General features: G+C 36.0%; 1 protein-coding gene across 1 annotated transcript in view; it reads right to left on the bottom strand.

Annotated features, from left to right (window-relative positions):
• LOC150106392 (uncharacterized) overlaps positions 1-1,925 on the bottom strand; it is a 264,780-nt gene extending 262,855 nt beyond the window's left edge. The window contains exon 1 of the mRNA XM_090392418.1: positions 1,601-1,925. Coding sequence (XP_090248544.1) covers positions 1,601-1,738 — 138 coding nt within the window. The 5' untranslated portion in view covers positions 1,739-1,925. The remainder of the gene's footprint in view (positions 1-1,600) is intronic.
• Between the last annotated feature and the right edge of the window lie 20,062 nt (positions 1,926-21,987).

Here is a 21,987-nt window from a genome sequence, read left to right as displayed (position 1 = left end):
ATACTCTTATATTTGAAAAACCGAAACAAATTACAGAAATGTTGAATTACAGAAATCATCATCACAGTGTTTTTAATGTTCGTTTGTCCATTGGTTAAAACACTAGTTCCTTACACAAATTATTAAATTAATGAGAATTCAAAATTACAAAGCAACTTAAGCTGTTAAAACAGTGTTTCCTAAACTTTCATTATCCGCATATCCTTTTTATAATTTTAGTAACACTGGCGTATACCCTAGCAGCAAAAGGAAATTTGGGAGAAGTTAGGTAATACTATTTCATTCAAACACGAATAATTATAAAGGCATTTTTTTAATGTTTGCATTATAATAAATTATAAACGTGAAACTTTTATATTTTTATTACATACATTTTGTTATACGAAATACATAGAGTAAATAGAGTAAGAACAAAAAAATATGAAATTTAAATTTTCAATAATAAAAAAAGTTTAATCTGATAAATGAAATGGTCTCTCTGTTAGGTTTGTGGTTTTTGAATTTAGTTTGGTCAAAATCTGTTGGATATTTGCAATTTAAGATCCAAATGATTCCAAAATTTAGAGGAGCTTCCAACCGATTGGTTTGAACTATTTGAATTTATACTTTTGATACAAACAGTTCGAACTACGCGATGGGAAATCGTGCCGTTAGCCAGACCCGATCCCTAACAGGAGGTCAGTCAATATATATCAACAGGCATTTGATTTAAAACTTCCTTTAGATTTTTTAGCTATTGAAAAGATAATTATAGAATAGGCCCTATGCTTATCTTCAACAATAGGCGACAAAAATATAAAAGTAATATTAAAAAAAAAAGAAGTGCCTCTTACCCCCTCCCCCTAAAGACCTTTCGCGTATCCCTGGGACCACACTTTGGGAAACAATGTGTTAAATGGTTAAGTATATTCGCTGAATAGATGTTCAGCAACTTCCCTTGGATTTATTTTTCTGATTGCTTTACTGCGGGAATCCGTTTTGAAAGCATTCTCAAAAGAGAACGGAAATGAAAAATCCTATTCTGAAAAACTTTTAACAAATACAAATACTGTATTTGTATAATATAATTAATTATATTAATTATTATTTAATATTATTAAATTTAATTAAATATAATATAATTTTATTTAACATTTAATTATATTGATTTTTAATATAATTAATTATAATTATATTAATGATAATTGATGGATTACAATTAATGCACTGGATTTTAGATCGATATATGAAACAACATATAATTTGGATATTAAAAAAGTCAAGCAAATATCAACCTTGTTTATTCTGTTTGAGATGCATTCAGATGTCTTGTTTTTCTTTTCTTTTCTTTTCTTTTTTTTTTTTTTTTTTTTTTTTGCACAATTATATGTTTGGTTTGGTTTTCAGAAGCAATAAATGTTTGGGTTTTATAAACAATTACATGTATGATGTCGTTAATATACTCGTATTTGTTACAACAGTATAATGATATTTTGAACGATGTGATAACTAGGTGGTGTCAAAGTGCTCAGTAATTAATCTATAACTTTTAATTAGAATATGGTTAGATGGTATATACATCTGGACTAGAACGCAAAATAAATACTTCATTCTACTGTACCTTGGTCAACCGGGCTATCTTTTTACACATGCTGTGAAATAATTCCTTAGAAATCTCTGACGATTCACTGGGTTTACATTTATATGCCGGAGGTGGTTCGCGATCTTTAGGAACCCAGTACTGCCATTTATATGCCATATTTCGTCAGTGTTTTACCAACATTAATATGAACTGTTGTTACAAAGTACAGTTATCATATTTCAAATTGAAATTTTTATGATTAGTGCAATTCAAACAATATAACCTCTAATATGCATTTTAAACACATTGAACTTTTCGTCAAGAAAAAACACCAACACGTGATTTTTATGACTGGGAGTCCTTCGCATGCGCGAATGTTTTGCGGAATGAGTAGCAGACGAATGCTTTCACTCCCACCTAGTGAGCGCAAAGCAAGTGATAGTCATAAAAAAAATAATAATAAATAATAATAATATAAAATAAATAAGCAGAAAAGGGAGAAATCCATATTATTAGTATTCTCTTTCACTTATATTTTAGAAAATTTGGCGATTAAACACTATAAATTAATTTTGAATGAACTATGAATGTGTTTTTAATTTTGTACTTGACTAGTCCTTTGACTCTATCCAAATTAGATGCTTAGCATCTAATTTGGATAGAGTCAAAGGAACTAATGTATCATTTTCATTAAAATTTAATATTTTATCTCGGTTTAAAGCCATTAAATATCTATTTCTTAAAATGTACCATAACAACCGAGTAGAAGCTCAGCAATACATACATATATATAACTCAGACGTGAATATATTTCACGCGCAAAACTTTGTTGTGCTTACTTGGGAAAAGGATGAAAACCAAGTATAAAATTTCTTGGTATCTTTAACGTATTTTACACCCAAGGTAAAAACTCTCTCTCTCTCTCTCTCTCTCTCTCTCTCTCTCTCTCTCTCTCTCTCTCTCTCTCTCTCTCTCTCTCTCTCTCTCTCTCTCTCTCTCTCTCTCTCTATATATATATATATATATATATATATATATATATATATATATATATAATGTAATGATATTACATTATATATTAAGTAATGATTATTTAATCATTACTTAATTAAATATTAAGTAATGATTTCATATGTACTGTGTGAATAACGAATAGTATCCCCTTCCCCAGGAATGAATCTTTGGACTACAAGGAGATGGCCAGTTAATAATAATAATAATAATAATAATAATAATAATAATAATAATAATAATAATAATAATTTTTTTTAAAGGAATAGTTAACTATAATAGTTAGTTCTTGCGCGAAGATTGCTCATACAGGTATACACAAAGGTACGATGGGATTGCAAAAGTTATTCACAGGAACTAATGTTGGAAATATGGTTTCCTAACTTACAAAACCCCCTAATAATAATAATAATAATAATAATAATAATAATGAACTAGTGAAATAATAATAATAATACATGACATAGATTTTTACAAGTCAAACGAACAATAAGCGAAAAAGAAAGTGAATATTGAACAATTACATAAAAATGAGGAAAGAAAAGATGCTAATTGAACTCAGAAAGAAAAATTAGCGAGTTACAGTAAAAATCATAAGGAGAAAAAAACTGCGACAAAGGGTCAGAAAGTTAAAAAAAAAAAAAACAGTAGAGCACTGAATGATCAGTGGTTGAAGGACACATTGAAGAAAAAATTGACAGTCGCTCGACTTGCCAGTAGTTTTGGTAGAATGCCATCAAGAAAGAGAACGGAAACCGTAATGTTTGCTACTTAAGAACAAGCATTGCAAAGGAATGCAATAAAAGCGAAGATTAAAACATCAGTATTGATCACGAATGTAACTCTGCAGAGATAAAGAAGAAATAGTTAACTATAATAGTTAGTTCTTGCGCGAAGATTGCTCATACAGGTATACACAAAGGTATGATCGGATTGCAAAAGTTATTCACAGGAACTAATGTTGGAAATATGGTTTTCTAACTTACAAAACCCCCTACTTGGAAACAGACAACTATAAAATTATTGGAGATGCCAATGCAAAGATATTATGAACTTTAAAATTTCGATAGATAAACACCTGAAATACATTATAAGTGTCATCACTAAAGTCCCTATGGAAAGAGTGATCGCTTACATCGGGCTAGAGCGCCTGAAGATAGACCGTTCGATTCTACTCGCTGACAAGGGAACTTTTTCTAAGCATTTTTTTTTTTTTTGACAGTTCAAATGATAGTCGATTTCTGGTGAGGCAAGAGGGATTTTTCTCAGAGAAAATCGACTTGAGTTTTTCATCTGATAAACTCAAAAAATTGCTTATAGAACTAATACTATTTCAGTCAATAATATATTGTTAGGAGATAGGGATCACAAGTTGGTGGCAGTCATCTGCCGCATTTTCCTATTTCATTTCAAATCATAATATTCTAGATGAATTGGATAGAGTTGGGGCTAGCTGCCCACTAGGCTTTGAAAATCAGGACTAAATGTCCTCGCTTACTCCCAGTGAGTAACAAAAGGCATTAACGTATTTTTTTAAAAGGTTAGTGGAGTAAAAGGAAAGTATATGGCAAATTCATCAAGCATAGTCTGGAGACTGGAAGTAATCGAAATGGGAACAACAATTCTAGTTGTTATATAGATACCAGCCACTAATTAGAAACCTTTATGCAGACGTGTAAACGTCACTTATTCAGCTACATGCGAAATGCTTGGTCAGTTGCATCACCATGTGCTCTAGGCAAATATTTAAGAATGATGATGGTCAGTAATCGACAATAGTATGTATCAGAATAAGAAAAACAAAGAATCTTTCGGAATTTCGGTAAAGAGTTTATTACGAGTACCCGTCTGGCTGGAGCCACGATTTTGAAAAAAGCAGAAACGACTAGTTCCTCAAAAGGTGAGATATACCAGGTGTTTAATCAGTACAAAATAACCCACCTTGCTTGTCTAAGAGGTGTAACTGTTTCCCTAAAAGAGTCTGACAGGAACGTGATTGGTGTCGTCTGAAAAGACTTGTATGGACAAAAACAATTGTGCAGCAATTGACCGAACATTTGAAGAAGACTGTACCCAACCCGTATCTCACTGAACTATGCGAAGAAAATCGGCATTGGCATGCCTAAACGGAACCCACTGATTTCTGCGAAGTAAATAAAATTTCTAACTCAGTGGTCGCCATGTGTAGAAGCACTAAGAGAATATTTAGTTTGAATTAAAAAGCTGAGCCTCCATGATTTAAGATCATCTCAGTTTAGTTAAGAAGAATATCATCTATGTTGTTTGGTGGCATGCAGAATTTAATAACTCGAAATACTAGGAGAAGCTACTTCATATTTTTACAGTTTTAATATTTAAATAAAAAAATAGATACAATGATAATTAAAACTGAAAACTTTGCATTAGTCTTAACTTTCGAAGATTAATCGGCAGCTTATTTCAATTTCGAGATAGTTATCTGATTTAGGATAAAATAAATGAAGTAAAACAGCCTAGGTTTAATTCTAGTCGTCGACTAAAGGAACTTTTTCTAAAGAATTCTGCAACTAGTTTCAAAGTATGTCGATCACTGGCACGGGAAAGCGATTTTTTTCTACTGAAAATTGGGTTTTATGCAGTTGTTAAGTTCTAAACGAATAAGTTCCGGAGCCCTATACAAAATAACCAATTTTAATTACCTTTGGATGCTATCCGGGGTAGCTTCAAACCTCTCTGTCCCTTTCATCACGCGTTCATAATCAGGCGACGGTTAATATTGACTTTATATACACATTCAAAACGGTAAACAATTGTTAAATAATAACACATAATGTAGGCATAATTACCGTAAAGGGAGAAAAGTCACAAAACAGAAAAATGTTCCTACAAAATAACCAATTGCACTTACCTTTGAATGCGATCCATTTGCTGATGATTTGCTGGTCGAGTGTCCAGCAAATCTTTCCTTTCGTTCAGCGTATTAATATTAACGAATTGCAACTGATGGGAATTCTGTGTTTTTGTGAATTCATTGCAGACCTCTTTCTGTTTCAGAAACTACACATTACAAACTCGTTTTGTATTATCACTGTCATCCATGCTATTTTTCAGTTTAAAGTAAGCTGACCATACGTACCGTTTTGAACGGGACAGTACCGTTTTTTTCATATTTCCTTCCCGTCCCTTCGTTTTAATAAAAATATCAATTTTGTCCCCTTCTTATTAAAACCTATAAATCGACTAAAGGTGGGTTCGATAGTCTCATATGGTAGTGGGTTTTTTTTTTCACCTGGGAACTCGGGTATTTCTCTCCCCAGAATAGGCAAACCGGCCCTGTGAACACACATGGACTACAGACATGATTACATCCCAGCCATATGCCGGTCCCAAGCCCAGATAAAATTGGGGGTTGGGGAAAGCAATGGTGAACAACCCTGTAAAAATCTCACCAGGAATACTTTGTGGGCAATGCCTACAAAGTCACCTACGGCTGAAAAGGAAAAATCAGATCAGATCAGATAAATATACTTTAATATTGGTCAGTAGAATGGTGGTCACTCTGAACCAGATCAAGATCAAGATAAGATAAGGAATCGCGACGTGATTGGTTGTTCATTTGATGATGTCATTGTGTGTGTGACATCAAGAGTTTGGAATGTTTGGAATTTCCCAGGGGGTATATGTGTCAATTACATATACCAGGGGGTATATTCATAATTCATAATTCATATCCATAATTCATACATATACCAGGGGGTATATGTATGAATTATGGGTGATGGTAGAGATAAGGATTCGTGTTGTGATTGGTGGGACACTTCTAACCAGATCAAGATAAGATAAAGAATTGTGTAGTGGCTGTGCGTTGTTTTCAGATGTAGATAAGTGACGTCATTTGTTAGTTGTAAATAAGTGACATTATTGTTTTGAATGGAAAAGGAATATATTATTAGTGGATAAGGATTCGTGTCATGATTTGTGGGACACTTTTAACCAGATCAAGATCAAGATAAAATAAGGAATTGTGATGTGGGTGTGTGTCATTATCAGATGAAGATAGTCTTTGGAATGTTTGGAATTTCGCTGGGGGCCCCCTCCCCTTCTGTCAGAGACAGAAGGGGAGGCCTATCTATATATTGGTGGAATATCTATATTGGTTCGCGTAAAGCATTGTGGGTGTTATTTAGAGATAAGGAATCATGACGTTATGTGTTTGGAAATTTCTGGGGAAAAAATTAAAAATCATGTTCATGATTTTCAATCTGTTTTGTGTTAAGTGAAATCCCATATCTTTTATATATATATATATTTTTTTTTTTTTGCTTGTTATTGATTGGGAAAAGATATTGAGGGTGGTTATTTAGTAAAATTGTGTTAGTGAAATAATTGCGTAATGTCGAAATTGCAAAAACACATTATAATGAATAACATTTATCTGAAATCTAGAAAGTATTTTTTAATGTCTGTTTTTGAAGGTTGATGTTTTGTAAATTTTGTTAGTGAAACCATCGCATAGTGTCGAAAATTGCATGAACACTTTATGATGAGTAACATTTATCTGAAATCTAGAAAGTAATTTTTTTTAATGTCTAAGTTTTGAATATATGTTTATAAGGTGGTTTTGCAATGTAATTAAAAACATGTTAATGAAAATACATCAAATTGTTTTGTATTTAGTGAAATGTCCATAAGTCATTTATTTATTTATTATTTTTTTTTTTTGCTTGTTAGGGTTTTTGGGAAAAATTTTGAGGGCTGATGTTTAGTAAAACTGTGTTAGTGAAAGGATTATGTAGTGTCGCAATTGCAAAAACGCTTTTTGATAATTAACATTTAGTTATAAAAGAGAATTCTGAATCTAGAAAGTAATTTTTTATAGCGATGATCAGTCATTCAGTTTGTTAATGGCGGCATTGTGCATAATCATACACCAGTTATTGTCGAAGTTGATTTGACAGATTCATCTGTAGGTGAACAACACACAGGTCATGGTGTTAATCCATGTGTTTCTCTTGCTGGTGTGGCTGGAAGTAGCTGTGACCCTTCACAATTATTACATTCTGAATGTGAAACTATAAGCTCTTCTAACACTACTGACCCCTCAATCTACAGGGATTTTTATACTGTTTCGATGGGCCGGTCACGTTTCTCTATCAAATATCAAACTCATCAAATGGAGTACCAAATTAGATTTCGTGACCTTGAACTCCTCCCACCAGAGTGTTTTTTGAAATGTTTTGAGATATGCTTAATGAGATCATTCAACATTTATCGAGTTTAGGAATATTTTCTCACGTTCAGCCGGGCGTAAGTGCATCCAGTTTAGAAAACAATATTAACTTACCATTCATGTTGCTTTCAGAATTAACTATCCAAAGGATAGTTGATGCATTTTTTGCTGTCGCCCAATCGAAACGCGAGTTTCTTTTGGCAATTGATCTTGCTATCGATGTCGTTCTTATCAATATAAGTAACAATGGTGGTGGAAGAGCCAATGTAAAATGAAGAACGCTGCTTAGCCTGGATGACTTTCTGAAAAAAAAAAAAAAACTCTTGTCGAAATTTCTAATAAACACAATCTTTGCATGGCCCGAGCACCTTGTTCTGGGTGTTTTGTCACATGCTGATGATGCCATAACATTCAGAAAAGTGCGATTAGAGATCGTTAAAATACACAAATAAAGAGGGCTTTTGTGCGTAGTGTGCCAGCTCTGTTTGGGGGTGTCTATTATTGCCCCAGTTGTTTTCGAACATTCAAAGACTATCAAATTGCATGCGCATAATTCAAAAATGTGTGCGTCTGCTGCCCCACAAACACCAATCATAGTGTGCAGAACCTTCTTTTGTGTGAGCCATGCAATAGATTTTTCTACTGCAAAGAATGTCTGAATTGCACATCCAAAATAATATGTGTTCAAAATTCCATGATTGCAGACAGTGTTAGGCTACTTTCTCTACAGATAAAACCCATGTCTGTCCACCTGAAAATTTTTGCCGCCACTACAAATTAGTTCACCCAAAACAAATGTGTTTTGTGCAAAAATCAGAGATCTCAAATAAGCAGGTTTCTATGATTTTTTGACACATAAACTATTGCTAAAAATCATCGTCATGTTCCAGTATTATATATAGCTGATTTTGGTAGACACAAATGTGAGTTCTTGGGTGAAAACTGTGTGGGTCAGTTTCTAGACAAGTTGTTTTCTGTCAAGAATATCATGAAAAGGGGACAAGATGGTAGGAACCTTCGGATTGTCAAACCAAAATATGAAAATATCTGTGTGATTGCACACAATTTTCATGGTTTTGATGGGTATTTTATTTTGGAATATATTTTTTCAAAATATTTTCTAATCCAGTGTAGTTTGATAGATCGAAGATACTTGCTACCTATTATGTCCCTTTAAACATCATATTTCTTGATAGTTTTTCGTACATTAGTGTCCCTCTAAGAAAACTACCAGCTAGGTTCAATTTCCCAGAAGTTCATCAGGGTTTCTTTCCTCATAAATTTCACACATCCGATTCTCTGGATTATCGCGGAATCATCCCCGAAAAATCATATTTCCAGTCAGAAATTATGAACAAAGAAACTTGTACAGGGTTCGAGACTTGGTACAAAAATCGGGTAGACTGTGAATACTGTTTGGAAAACAGAACTTTTGGCTTATACGAAGGACAGCTGCAACACTTTTTGCAGTCTCTTCATAGAGCTCACCCAGATCGATCCGTTTCTCCATGACATTACAATTACAGGAGTATGTTTGAGAGTATTTCTCCAAAACTTTTTAAAACCTCACACTTTGGCCATACTTCCTGCTCGGGGGTTATAGGGGGGGGCCAAATGTGCAAAGTCGAAACGCTTTGGCTTGGCTCAAACAGCATGAACAACAGAACAGAACAACATAACCATATAACATGCACGTTCTGTGATGTGTGTGTGTGGGGGGGTAAGTCTGCATAGGACCTTATTTTGTTGATGGGAAATGTGGAAGCTTTTTATATGAATACTACGGTTGCTTCTACCATGGTTGTCAGAATGCTATAGACCAAATACTTACCAACCATGTAGAAATACAAACATGATCATCCTTTTTGAGCAAAGAAAGGATCGCAAAAACTATTTTCGTAGCAAAGGATTCGATGTGATCTCAATTTAGGAATGCCAATTTGCTATTTGGACTTCAATAGCCTTTATCCATGGGTAATGAAATACCAGGTATTTCCTAAGTGGCATCTCGCAGTTATTCTCGATAAAATCGACTATTCTCCTGGGATATACTTTGATATATGCCATGCAAAAGTGGAAGCACTTACCGATCTCTTTTTACCTGTTTTGCCCATCACAGTGAACGAAAAATTAATCTTCCCCCTGTGTGGAAAGTGTGCTTCCGAAATGGCCCCATTATACTCTCATACAGACCGATCTTTTACAGGTTTTTGGTGCACTCCAGCATTAGATTTATTCTGTGCTTGCTGTTATAGAATTTTACAAGGTATGTCATTTTTCTCAAAAATTTGAAGATGAAGAAAACTTCTTTGCTTACTACATTGATAGCTTTCTGAAGCTGAAACAGAAACCATCTGGATGGCCTGAAGTAAAAACCAACAGTCTTATCTGGATGAGTTTTTGCTAAGGGAAGGTATTATGCTAAATAGTGAACACATTTGTAAAAACCCTGGTAAACGTTCACTTGCTAATCTTTGTTTGAATTCCTTATGCGGAAGGCTTGATATGAGAATGTTAAGAACTCAGAGACGCAGCTGATATCCTCTCTTATGAAGACCTTGTAGGACTTTTTTTAGATAACAGTAAAGTTATCCAAGATGCCAGGTTAGTTTCAGAAGAGCAGATGATAGTTGCCTGCTCTCCTATTGAAGCACCGAGCCTGAAAATAGGAAAGGAAATGCTGTCATCTTTTCATTTGTAGCTGCCTACGGTAGGATTAAGTTATATGAGGTCATGGAATCTTTGCAAATATGACTTTTGTATACAGATACAGATTCTATCAATTTCAGTGAAAAACCAGGTGATTACTCACTGTCCACTGGCCACTGTCTGGGTGAGCTAGGCGACGAACTCGATGGTGACTTTATAGTTGAGTTTGTTACCACAGGCCCCAAATCTTAATTCCTACAGAACACAGGAGGTAAGATTGTGACCAAATACGAAGGCATCACTTTAAATTCTCACGCGGCCACTGATATTAATCTGGAATCTACGATAGCAGCAGTAAGGGGAGAGCCATAAAACATCCAAATTCCTGTATCATTTTCTGTCCATAGAGACAATGGAGCTGTCAACTCAAAACGACCTCCGTAACAAAAAGATTTGATACACTTTTGCAAAGCGTATGGTGTTAACAGACACATACACTTTTCCCTACGGGTATTTTAAAGGATAATTCCTTACACTCACATACCCCATAAGCAAAAGATGCAATCTATGGGACAGAAAACTAGTCAACATTCTACCTGGTAGGTAAAAATCCATGATTGTTTCCCAACACGATAATTTGCAGTGTTGCCCTTCTCATGTGCAGTTTTCACATCACTGTTATTGTTACTACTATTCCAAAATAACTTTTTTTTTCTTAGAATTTAAAAAAAAATCGTCTTGGCATAATTACATAGTGACTGTGATAAAAAAATCTTGATGTTGAGGTTTTTTTTATATTAAAAACAAGTATCTATCTGTTTTTACATGATCTCTGATTGTATAAAATAATCGCAGTCTAATTATGTTATCATTTTCGCTATGTTCATACATCCATTTACATGCATTATTTCCGGAGCTACTCAGTCAGGAAAAACAACATTTGTGTTGTCTCTCATAGAACATTGTAATCAACTAATCAAACCACCACTGGAGCGAATCGTTTACTGTTACAGTGAAAATCAGGATAAATTTAAAACATTTACCAACATAGAATTCGTGAATGGTTTGAAGTTACCTGAATTTGATTCAAATGTGAGAAATTTACTAATAATCGATAATTTGGTTCACCAGGCTAAGGACAGCATGGAAATAGTGACATTTTCATAAAAGGTTCACATCACCGTAACCTCAGTGTCTACTGGCACAAAATTTATTCTGTAAAGGAACACATTTTCGGACAATTTCTCTCAATAGCCATTATGTTATTGCTTTTAAAAATCCCCGAGACTCTTTTACAGTTTTCTCATTTAGCTTCCCAAGTGTTTCCAGGACAAACGAACGTATTAGTTTCAGATTTATAAAAATGCAACACGGAAACCCCATCCAACCCTGATATTTTACGCTTAAGGTCACGGATTTTGCCAGGAGAAGAACCCAACACAGTGTTTATACCTGAATGGTTGATAGACTCAAATGCTATGAATATCTCATCAAGTACTTGTCTCATTCCTCTCCCAAACAAGCAAATGATCCTTTAAAACACTGCACCTCCAGCCAAATCACCACATCTGTGAAATCTGCAAAAATATTTTATCTGGAAATATTCCATTAAAACACAACCAGAAGTCACCCCTACGAAGGAAAAAAAATTATAAGAGCACTAAGCAACAAATCGCTTCCCTTCATTATTATTATTATTATTCCTGATACCTCCAAGGAGTCCGAAGACTCATCGCGGGAGGACACCTTACCTCTACTACGAATCAACACCATCTACCGCCCACCTCCAACACCACCACAACTAGTAATTTTTTTTGTCTGTAAATTGCGTGTGTTCTGAAAGGCCGATTTGTATGTATGCGGGATGAAAAACCCGATTTCCGGGAGAAAAAACCCTGCTACCTCCGTATAAGATCGGCTAACTCACCATCGATTGAAATCGACCAGATAAAGATTCCTCCCGTCGCGACGAGAATCGAACTTAGGCCTATTCCAATCGAAGGGCGCAATGTACCGTCGTTCTTCCAATACGCTACGGAGGCGCTAGAAGAAAACTTGAAGAAAATTACTAGAAGAAAACTGGTTTTTCAGCACGGGTGAGCACTGTTCCCATTATTAGGCAGTATCATTGTTCCTTTATTGAGTTCACTTATTAGAACATGAATATGTTTAAAAAAATTTACGCTACTCCAATCACCAGAGGAGCGTGAACTGACACACTAGATGATGAAATGAGTGCCATTTTAAAAATAAGAAATAAACATGCAGATGAAAACGTAAAAGCATATTTAAATGTTCTGCAAAAGTATTTAGGTTTGTAAAACCAATTGGCTCACACAGAAGGAGAGCAACGAGAACATAGACTGTCAAATCCAGAACCTAGACTAAACAAACCGAATACCCAGAACCATTCCCGGTAACCATCAACATCAGCCAGTCCCAGTGAGGAAAATGCTTTTAGTCCACTCCCAGCCCGCAGGAGAACTCGAAAAACCAATAGCAACTTCGTCTTTTTAACTCTCCGAAAACTGCCTGGGAATAATTAACTGCTGTGGAAAAATGGGTAAGTGAAAAAAACATTTTTTTAAAGTTATTTTTTATATGAATGATCTGTAACAGCATAAGTTACTACAATATCATTTAACCACAAATCATTGGAATAACATTTGCTAATAATATTTTGCATAGAAAGACCACGACATCTCAATATTAAAAAATATACACATTGCAAACCACACGCGACAGAATCATTACCTTGTACAGGTACACTATTATAATGCCATATATTAGTTTTGATATTCAGAAAGTTAACAATATCGCTTTCGGGTGGACGACCGAAACTATCGAAAAAATCACCGTTTTTGTCTTTGATATAGATAGCTTGCCAATGTTGTCCTGGCAACCAAGTCGGATCTGTGTTCATGACGAACATCGACTGCCGTGTCTGGTCGGATGTTGTGGCAGTTCATCACGAGCACAAATTCCTAAACCCCCTTTTCTTGTGGTGGGTTCTAACTTTAGTATGCTTACTAATTGTTCAGTGTTCATAGTGTGTGTTTGAGGGACACCAGCATATAATTAAATTATCCAGAAAAGCCTAATCACTGCCGCCATCACGACTCTACTCTAAGAATACCCACCCTTTAACAGGAAAGAAATACCTGAAAATGTATTGGAAAATTAGAACAGCCATCTATAGACAACCAAAGACAAAACATGACGACAATGATGGTTGTGTGTCACCCTGGGAAAATTCCAAGATATCTTATCTCAAAAACATCGCCCACAATTCCGTAGGCAAACCAAAATACCACGTGATGTTACTGACAAAAGTGGCCCCCCACCGAAATTCCAAACTCTATCTTCATCTGAAAACAACACACATCGACGTCACGATTCCTTATCTTATCTTGATCTTGATCTGGTTAAAAGTGTCCACCAATCATGACACAAATCCTTATCCACTAATATCTTCCTTTTCCATTCAAAACAATACCGTCACTTATTTACAACTAACAAATTACGTCACTTATCTTCATCTGATAATGACACACATCCACGTTACGATTCTTTACCTTATCTTGATCTTGATCTGATTCAAAGTGTCCCACCAATCATGACACGATTCCGTATCCACTAATATATCTCCCTTTTTCATTCAAAACAAATTACGTCACTTATTTACATATGAAAACAACGTACACCCACGACACGATTCTTATCTTATCTTGATCTTGATCTCGTTAGAAGTGTCTCACCAATCACGACACGAATCCTTATCTCTACATCACCCATAATTTCATACGCGAATCAAAGCACAAGAACTGAAGCCATTGACACATATGCCCCCTGGGAAATTCTAAACATTCCAAACTCATGACGTCACACGCACAATAACGTCATCAAATGAACTACCAATCATGTCACGATTCCTTATCTTATATATTGATCTTGATCTGGTTCAGAGTGACCACCATTCTACTTTGATCAATCATAAATTATTATTCATAACCTATAATCATATATCAATATCATGGGTACCAGTAATTTGTACCATTGAGTCCCATTGTTTGATACTAAATATCTGGAGTGATTTATTCAGAGAAAATAATACACGAGTTGCCTCAGACCTGAACATAGTTCAGGCACTTTGGGAAAAATTCTTACTTGGGAAAAAGGATTAAAACCAAGTTTATAAAATTGCTGGATATTTTTAACACACACGGGTGCAAGTTACTATCGCCCCGACGTGAACGTGTTTAAGCACTTTTTTAATGTGCGAGGTATATGCGAAACCGGCTAACACACACACACACACACACACACACACACACACACACACACACACACACACACACACACACACACACACACACACACACACACACACACACACACACACACACACACACACACACACACACACACACACACACACACACACACACACAGTATGAAAAGCAACAAGAGCTTCATTTGCTGCATGTTTATGATATCACGTTTTTCGCTATTACCATCACGTCTCACCATAAACGAGCTGATAACTTGTTGCTTTTCATACTGTGGGTCGCGGTCAAAGTTTTCGAGCAAATGACAGATTGTCGACATTGGTCAATGAAATTTATGAACCAAAATTTTCTTCAGCACGTACGAAATCAGAAGCAATTATTACCAACATTTTATCACCATACTTACTGTGCAAAGCAAATTTTTTATCGTCTTCCTTTTTCATGAATACCGAATATTACATATCCCCCGTCCCGTGTTTGCCATCCAAATGTCCCGTTTTTGTCTCATGGAAATATGGTCAGCCTAGTTTAAAGAAGATACCAATGTATATCGTTGAAATACCGTATTTATTCGAATACTGTTGGACTTCGCAAAGGAATCGACAGAATACCTTATAGAAAACTATAATATAAGTTTGAGCAAATGGGAATGGAATGAGGCTGATGGCATGGATTGGGGTGATGGATAGACTAACATCAGAGGGTGGTGTGTGGTGGTGTGAAATCAAGGCGAATGAAGGTGACTGGTGGAGTGCTACAGAGCTCTGCATTAGACTTAAATTTATACATTAATTATATAGTCAAAAATGTGAAGGGGGATGTTCAGTTTTTGCTGATGATGCAAAACTAGGGAGGGCAATAGTTGATAAAAATGATGTATATATCTTATAGGATGATTTAAATAAATTTGCAGTGTGGGCAAAGGAGAATGGTTATCAATTCAATGCTGTAAAATGTAAGGTAATGAATGTACTTCAGGATGAAAAGATTGCACTCTTGATATCATAGTTATGGTACTAGTTTACAGGATATGGATGCGGCTAGGGATCTGGGAGTGATGATGGAATAGAGCTTTGAAATTTATAGGATATATTACAAGACTTAGCAAAAATTAACTCAGAGGATTACTTGGATGTTGAAGAACACATTGAGAATTAAAGATATGTTGGTTATTTTTCCTCTTTATAAGGCCACATGTTGACTATTGTGCTCTGATGTGGTCACCTACGTTTCTTGGGGATCGGGAGGTGAATTCCGAGCTGGGTTGCAGAGTTTCTCTGACCAGCAGAGAGAGGGAATATTATAGAAACTTATGAGTTACTAAATGGAATCTATGATATTTACGCAGAAAGTTTTTGATACCTGGGGAGTAGGGAAAACATGGGGTTGTCACACTTGGAAGTCATCTAAAAGTGTGGTTAGTAAGGGTGTGTGGACTTGAAGAGAGGTGTCGATTGCCAAAGGTGGTTGTGAGCACCTGAACAGTGAATAGGTTTAAGAGATGTATGATAGGTATTGTGTTAGTGGACAGAGTGGGTCTCCCGCAATGTGTCTTTTGACTCAATTGATAAATACCCATATAAATATAAATAATAATAATAATACTGAACCAAGGACTTCAAGGCTTTATACTTCATATCACTATAAGTCACAATAGGATGTTTACTTGGGTTCTCTAACAAAAAATTCTCTAAAAGGGCTATTGGCCTTTCACTGGCAACAAAAACAATCAAAAGCATTTACTATATTAGTTTTCCGATTATATCCCTTTAGGCAGATATTTTTAGATCCTATCATCATGTTTTTAGTAATCAAGCAACACTAAATTTGATAACATATGTCTAATAGGAATTCCATAAACTAGATGAAGCTTCATAGTATACTATCAGCCAGTGGCGACTTGCACATAAGTACTGCGACACTGCAGTACCCCCAACTTGTTGGAGTTTATAAATAGTAGCAATTATATAATGCAATAAAGCATGTTAAAGGTTACAGCTTATGTTTCGGCATTTATTGAATTGTCAATAATTGGAATTGTTCGTTTAACGCTTTAGATTACGAAGCAAATGCACTGAGATCTAACGTAGTGTCGGAATTATCACTTTCGGTCAGTTACGGCTAGTCTCGCCAATATTGGTTTCCACTTGTCACTGCATGTAACAAGTGAATCCTATCCTGCGTGTTCACTGGTGCGTGTTCGTGGTGAAGATGAAATATTTTTGGTAAATCTTATTTTAATCTGTTAAAATAGCATATAATTATTTATTTATTTATAGATACAAGGCTGAATTATGACGAGTGTCACTGTTGCAAATATGAAAAGAATTATATTTTCTCAATTATCGTTACACGAAACAAATGCATTGCGATCGAACGCAGTGTCGGAATTATAACGTTCGGTCAGTTTTGCTAGACTCGTCGATATTCGTTTGCACTTGTCACTGCATGTAACAAGTGAATCTGGCACTGCTCGTTGAGCAGTGTCGCTATAGATGTTTTAATTTTACAAAAAAAAAATTTGTAAAATTGTAAAAAAACTGATAAAAAATTTTTAAAAATATTTTTTTAATAAAAAGTTTATTATTTATCATCCTTTAACAGGCAGAAAAATCCAGAAGTTCAAAAAATTCAAAAGTACAAAATTTCATTTATTTGTCACCTAACTTTATTTTTTTTTTAAATTCTTATTTTTTGGGGGTTCCCAAATATAATTTACCTAGGGGCCCCAACTATCCTTAATCCTCTACTGATTGTGTGATATGTGAAAGAATATGGAACTCCTGTGGAGCGTGCGTTTCTTGTGTTTCATTCTTAACGTAAGTCACAAATCTGAAGAGTTACAAGAAGTGGGTTTGACTTCACTAAACGAGCTTGGAATTGATGTAGCAAATTGCAGAGGGCAGGCATATGATAATTCTAGTAACATGCCAGGCAAGTACACAGAACTTTAAGCAAGTATTCTTGAAATAAATCCATTGGCAGAATCACACCGTGCGCTGGATATTCTCTGTCTCTAATTGGTACTTGCGCTGCCGAATCCTGTCGGTATTCTTCCGCATTTTTTGATGTCCTTCAGAAACTGTATGTATTTTTCACATCTTCAACACATCGGTGGAATGTTCTAAGAAAACACTTGGAAACTTCTGCAAAAGTAATCAAACGTCCTTCGCCTACCCGTTGGTCAGCTCGTGATGATGCCTGTTGGAGTCTTCGTGAGGGATGGAAGGAAATAATTTCTCCTTTGTCCGACATTGAAAATGACACCACCCAGAACAAAGTTACGCGATGTGAACCAAGTGGGATTCTACGGCAACTTCAGTGACTGGAGGTTGGGATCATGAGCTGCCTATGGGGTGATATTCTTGCAAGAATGAATGCCACAAGCAAGAAATTATAAAGTATAAACATTGATATAGGAACTGTGTGTGAACTGTACGGGTCTTTCGAAGAATATTTCAAAGAACCAGAGTTACTCTATGAATTCTATGAAGAACAGGACATGAAACTTAGTGGAGTTGACTTGTATGAGGAAGAAAAAGCCCACCAGATTTTTTGACGACAGCGCAGATGAAAGTAACGAAAATGAAGATGAGTACAATCCATCAGTCAGTTTCAAAACTGATACTTATGAAACAATTTTGCAGTCTCTAATTCGAAGTGAATCGAAGAAAAGTGTCGTATGAAAACCTCTCGAAGGAGTTCCGGTTTCCCACAACAATGCATGTGATATGTGAAAAGGACATCATTAAAGGGGTAAAAAAAAACTTCAAGAACACTTTTCGACTAATATTGAAGCTGAATTTGTAAACGAATGTCTACACTTCAGAACACACCTGAAATCAAGTGGCCTAGAAATAAATACATTCCTATAACTTTCACAGAAAATTCGGCAGGAAGCGCTACAGTGTATATATCCCAATCTGGACACTGCTGTTACGATTTTTCTGTGTAAAATGGCAACAAATTGTTCAGCTGAACAATCGTTTTCCGCCCTCAAACGGTTGAATGACTACCACAGAACAACTATGACAGAAGAAAGGCTCAGCAACTTAGCAGTTTTCTACAAATTGAGAGCGATATTACAAGGGCACTGAACTAGGATGACGTGATAAATACCTTCGCCGAACGAGCGGCAAGACGTAGAATATTCTAGAACATTTTGGGTGAGTCGTAATATATATATATATATTACGAATTTATGATATAAATAGGTGATGCATGTAAATCAATATGTTCATTAAATAGGAGGGGCTGCACTTTTTGCGGTCTACGGGCGGGAAATACCTAAATACGCCACTGGCTTGCGCGCGTTATTTCTGGGAGATACGAAACTTTTATTATTGGTGTGTGTTCGTGGTGAGGATGAAATATTTTTATTGAAAAAATTTTGTGAAGGCAAAAATAGAAGAATGGATTTTATTTTTAAATAATATTTTAATAAAGCAGTTACCGATTTATTACTTTATTTATTAATAAATCGGTTACTGATAAGGAAAAAATGAATTATTTTTCTCATTTTGTATATGCAGTACCCCCATATATATATATATATAGATATAATATTGATCTACAGTCAAGTGTGGGTTTGGCGCTGATGATTTTGATGTGAACGGGCATATTATTTTAGACTGAGCCTGATTAGTTTGTTTACAACGTTTTCAGGAAACGCAGATTGCACTGGCACAGACACAGTTTGTTTCCTACTGTCTCCCCCTCTGCATGAAACATGCAAGAGGTCTAATGGCCGACAGGCCCCACCTGCAATGAGGACCAGTGGTGGATTTATGGTTTTATTTAGGGAGGTAGGATTTCAATCTGTGGCCAAGTGATTTCGTGACACCCCTTTTCCCTATCATAGGACAGCTAGTTGTATTTTATTGCTGGTAGATACCGAAGAGTGTCTACGGGATTTGCTAGTGAATCCTCAAAGGTTCACAGGATTATCTTGATTAACCTGCTCAGGACACCTCAGCAATCTCTACTCTTTCTCCATCTGTGTCTTAACACATTTCAAAATTATTGTCATGGCAAAACTTCTGAATAAAGCCAAATTCCAGGAAGTATACATGGAATTCCTCAGACTAGGAAAGCTGCTGAGTGATAATTGGCCAGGAAAAGTCAAGCTCTTTGACACATTCTTCCCCACAGCAATCATTGTGGATAATATGGATGACATAAGTGAATTGCCCATAACTCTGACGCAATCAGATTTTGCACACTCACCAAGTATGAAAGATGCTACATCCCAAGACAACAATTATCATACCTTGGAAACAGATACAGAGGAGTTCCAAACAGTCAAAAAGAAGAGAAAAATATCCACCAATGTGGAACAACCCAAAACAACAGGAATAGAAGTACTCAATGGTCATAAAGAAAAGATACCACCAGTCATATTAAGAGATAAGGAAAAATGGATCTCTGTCTCGTCAGCCCTCAGAGAACAAAACATCTCATTCTCATGGTCCAAAAACTCAGATGAGGGAGTTAAAATACAACCCACTACTGTCATGGATTACAGAGAGATGACTAGATTTATGGACAATGCTAACGTCGCATATCACACCTTCACTTTACCTAGCGAAAAGAACCTGAAGGTAGTTCTACGTGGGATAGCTGAAGGTATCAGTCCTGAAGATGTGAGCACTGATTTCTCCAGAAAGGGCCTGTCCCCAGTAAACGTGAGCAGGAAGCTCAAATCTGATAAAAGACCAATGCCTTTGGTGCTGGTGGAAATAAGCAACACACAAAAGCAGATCTATGAACTGACAGTAATATGCGGACTGAAGATTTCAACTGAGCCTCTTAGGAAAAGAGCATCTGCAGGTCAGTGTCATAGATGCCAAAGGTTTGGACATGACTAAAAATTATGTAAGGCAGCCTTCAGGTGCTTGAAGTGCGATGAGGGACACCAGACCATCACATGCACCAAGCCACGCACAACTCCAGCATGCTGTGCAAACTGCAGAGGACCTCACCCTGCCAACTACAAGGGATGCCTTTCCAATCCAAAAAATCGAGGATCAACAAAAGTCAATTTTGCTCCTCCATGTAACAACGTTTTAAGCAACCAAACAGATCGTCCTCCAGTCCGAAACACCTCGCCTTCAACCTCACAGGAAGGAACAACCATGACCAAAACATATGCTGAGGCTGCAAGAACTAAGCCTCCTACATCTCTCGAGCTAGAAAGCTCCAACATAACATCCGTTTTAACAGCTTCACTTGTCACCATGCTGCAGAATTCAGCAAGACATACCCCTCAACATCTTCCAGAAAGAGATTCCTGCAAGGCACTCAAAATATTATAACAGCCACCTGTCATGAGTAATAAATTCAGACCAAAAGCTTTTAAGATAATCACATGGAATGCAAATGGATTGATGAACAAGGTTTTGGAACTTCAAGAATTTGCAACTCGTCTCAGTGCTGATATCAACTTGATTGGTGAAACACACCTAAGACCAGCTAATAACCGAAAAATCTGTGGATACACTATGTACAGAAACGACAGAATTGGCACAAGAGGTGAAGGCACAGCCATATATATTAAGAGTTATTTGAATCGTAATACAATAGTCAAGCCCAAAACAGTAAATCTGGAGGTGACCGGTGTGGAGGTACATACTTGTAATGTTGGGAGTCTCAAGATCAATGCTGCTTATAACCCTCCGAACATTCTTCTGCTGACAACAAATCTGGACTCCATACTTGGTCCAAATGACTCCATAATAATAGCAGGAGACCTCAACTCAAAACACAGAGCTTGCTACAGCTCATCAACTAACACCAAAGGTCACACACTTTTCAACTTTGCAATGCTCAAAACCAAACTGGCTAACATCAATACTGAAGATCATTCTGTATGGGAATTCTTAAGAGCAATCCGCACCAAAAAGCAACTCATACCCCTATACAAACCAAGAAAGGGACAGTTCACAAAGATGAAGAGAAAGCCGAAGCACTAGTAGATAACCTAGAATCTCAGTGCAATCCATCTTATACAAATCTAAATATCAACCTTATGTAAAAGATTCATCGTCATGTTAGGACAACCTTAAGAGAGAACACTGTTAACTCCGAACATATCACTCCTACAAATCCGCCGGAAATTATAAATACTATCTTCCGAAAGCTCCAGGACCGGATGGCATAACTAACAGAATAGTAAAACTACTTCCAAGAAAGGCCATAGTCCATCTCGTCAACATTACAAATGCCAACTTTAGATTCCAGAATTTCCCTACTACATGGAAAGCAGCCAC

Source organism: Typopeltis vanoorti, chromosome 5, assembly GCF_054136105.1.
Source record: "Typopeltis vanoorti isolate ZY-2024b chromosome 5, IOZ_Tvanoo_1.0, whole genome shotgun sequence".
Lineage (NCBI taxonomy): Eukaryota > Metazoa > Arthropoda > Arachnida > Uropygi > Thelyphonidae > Typopeltis > Typopeltis vanoorti.
Note: the sequence above shows the minus strand (reverse complement) of the source record. Positions and strands in the feature narration are given on the sequence as shown.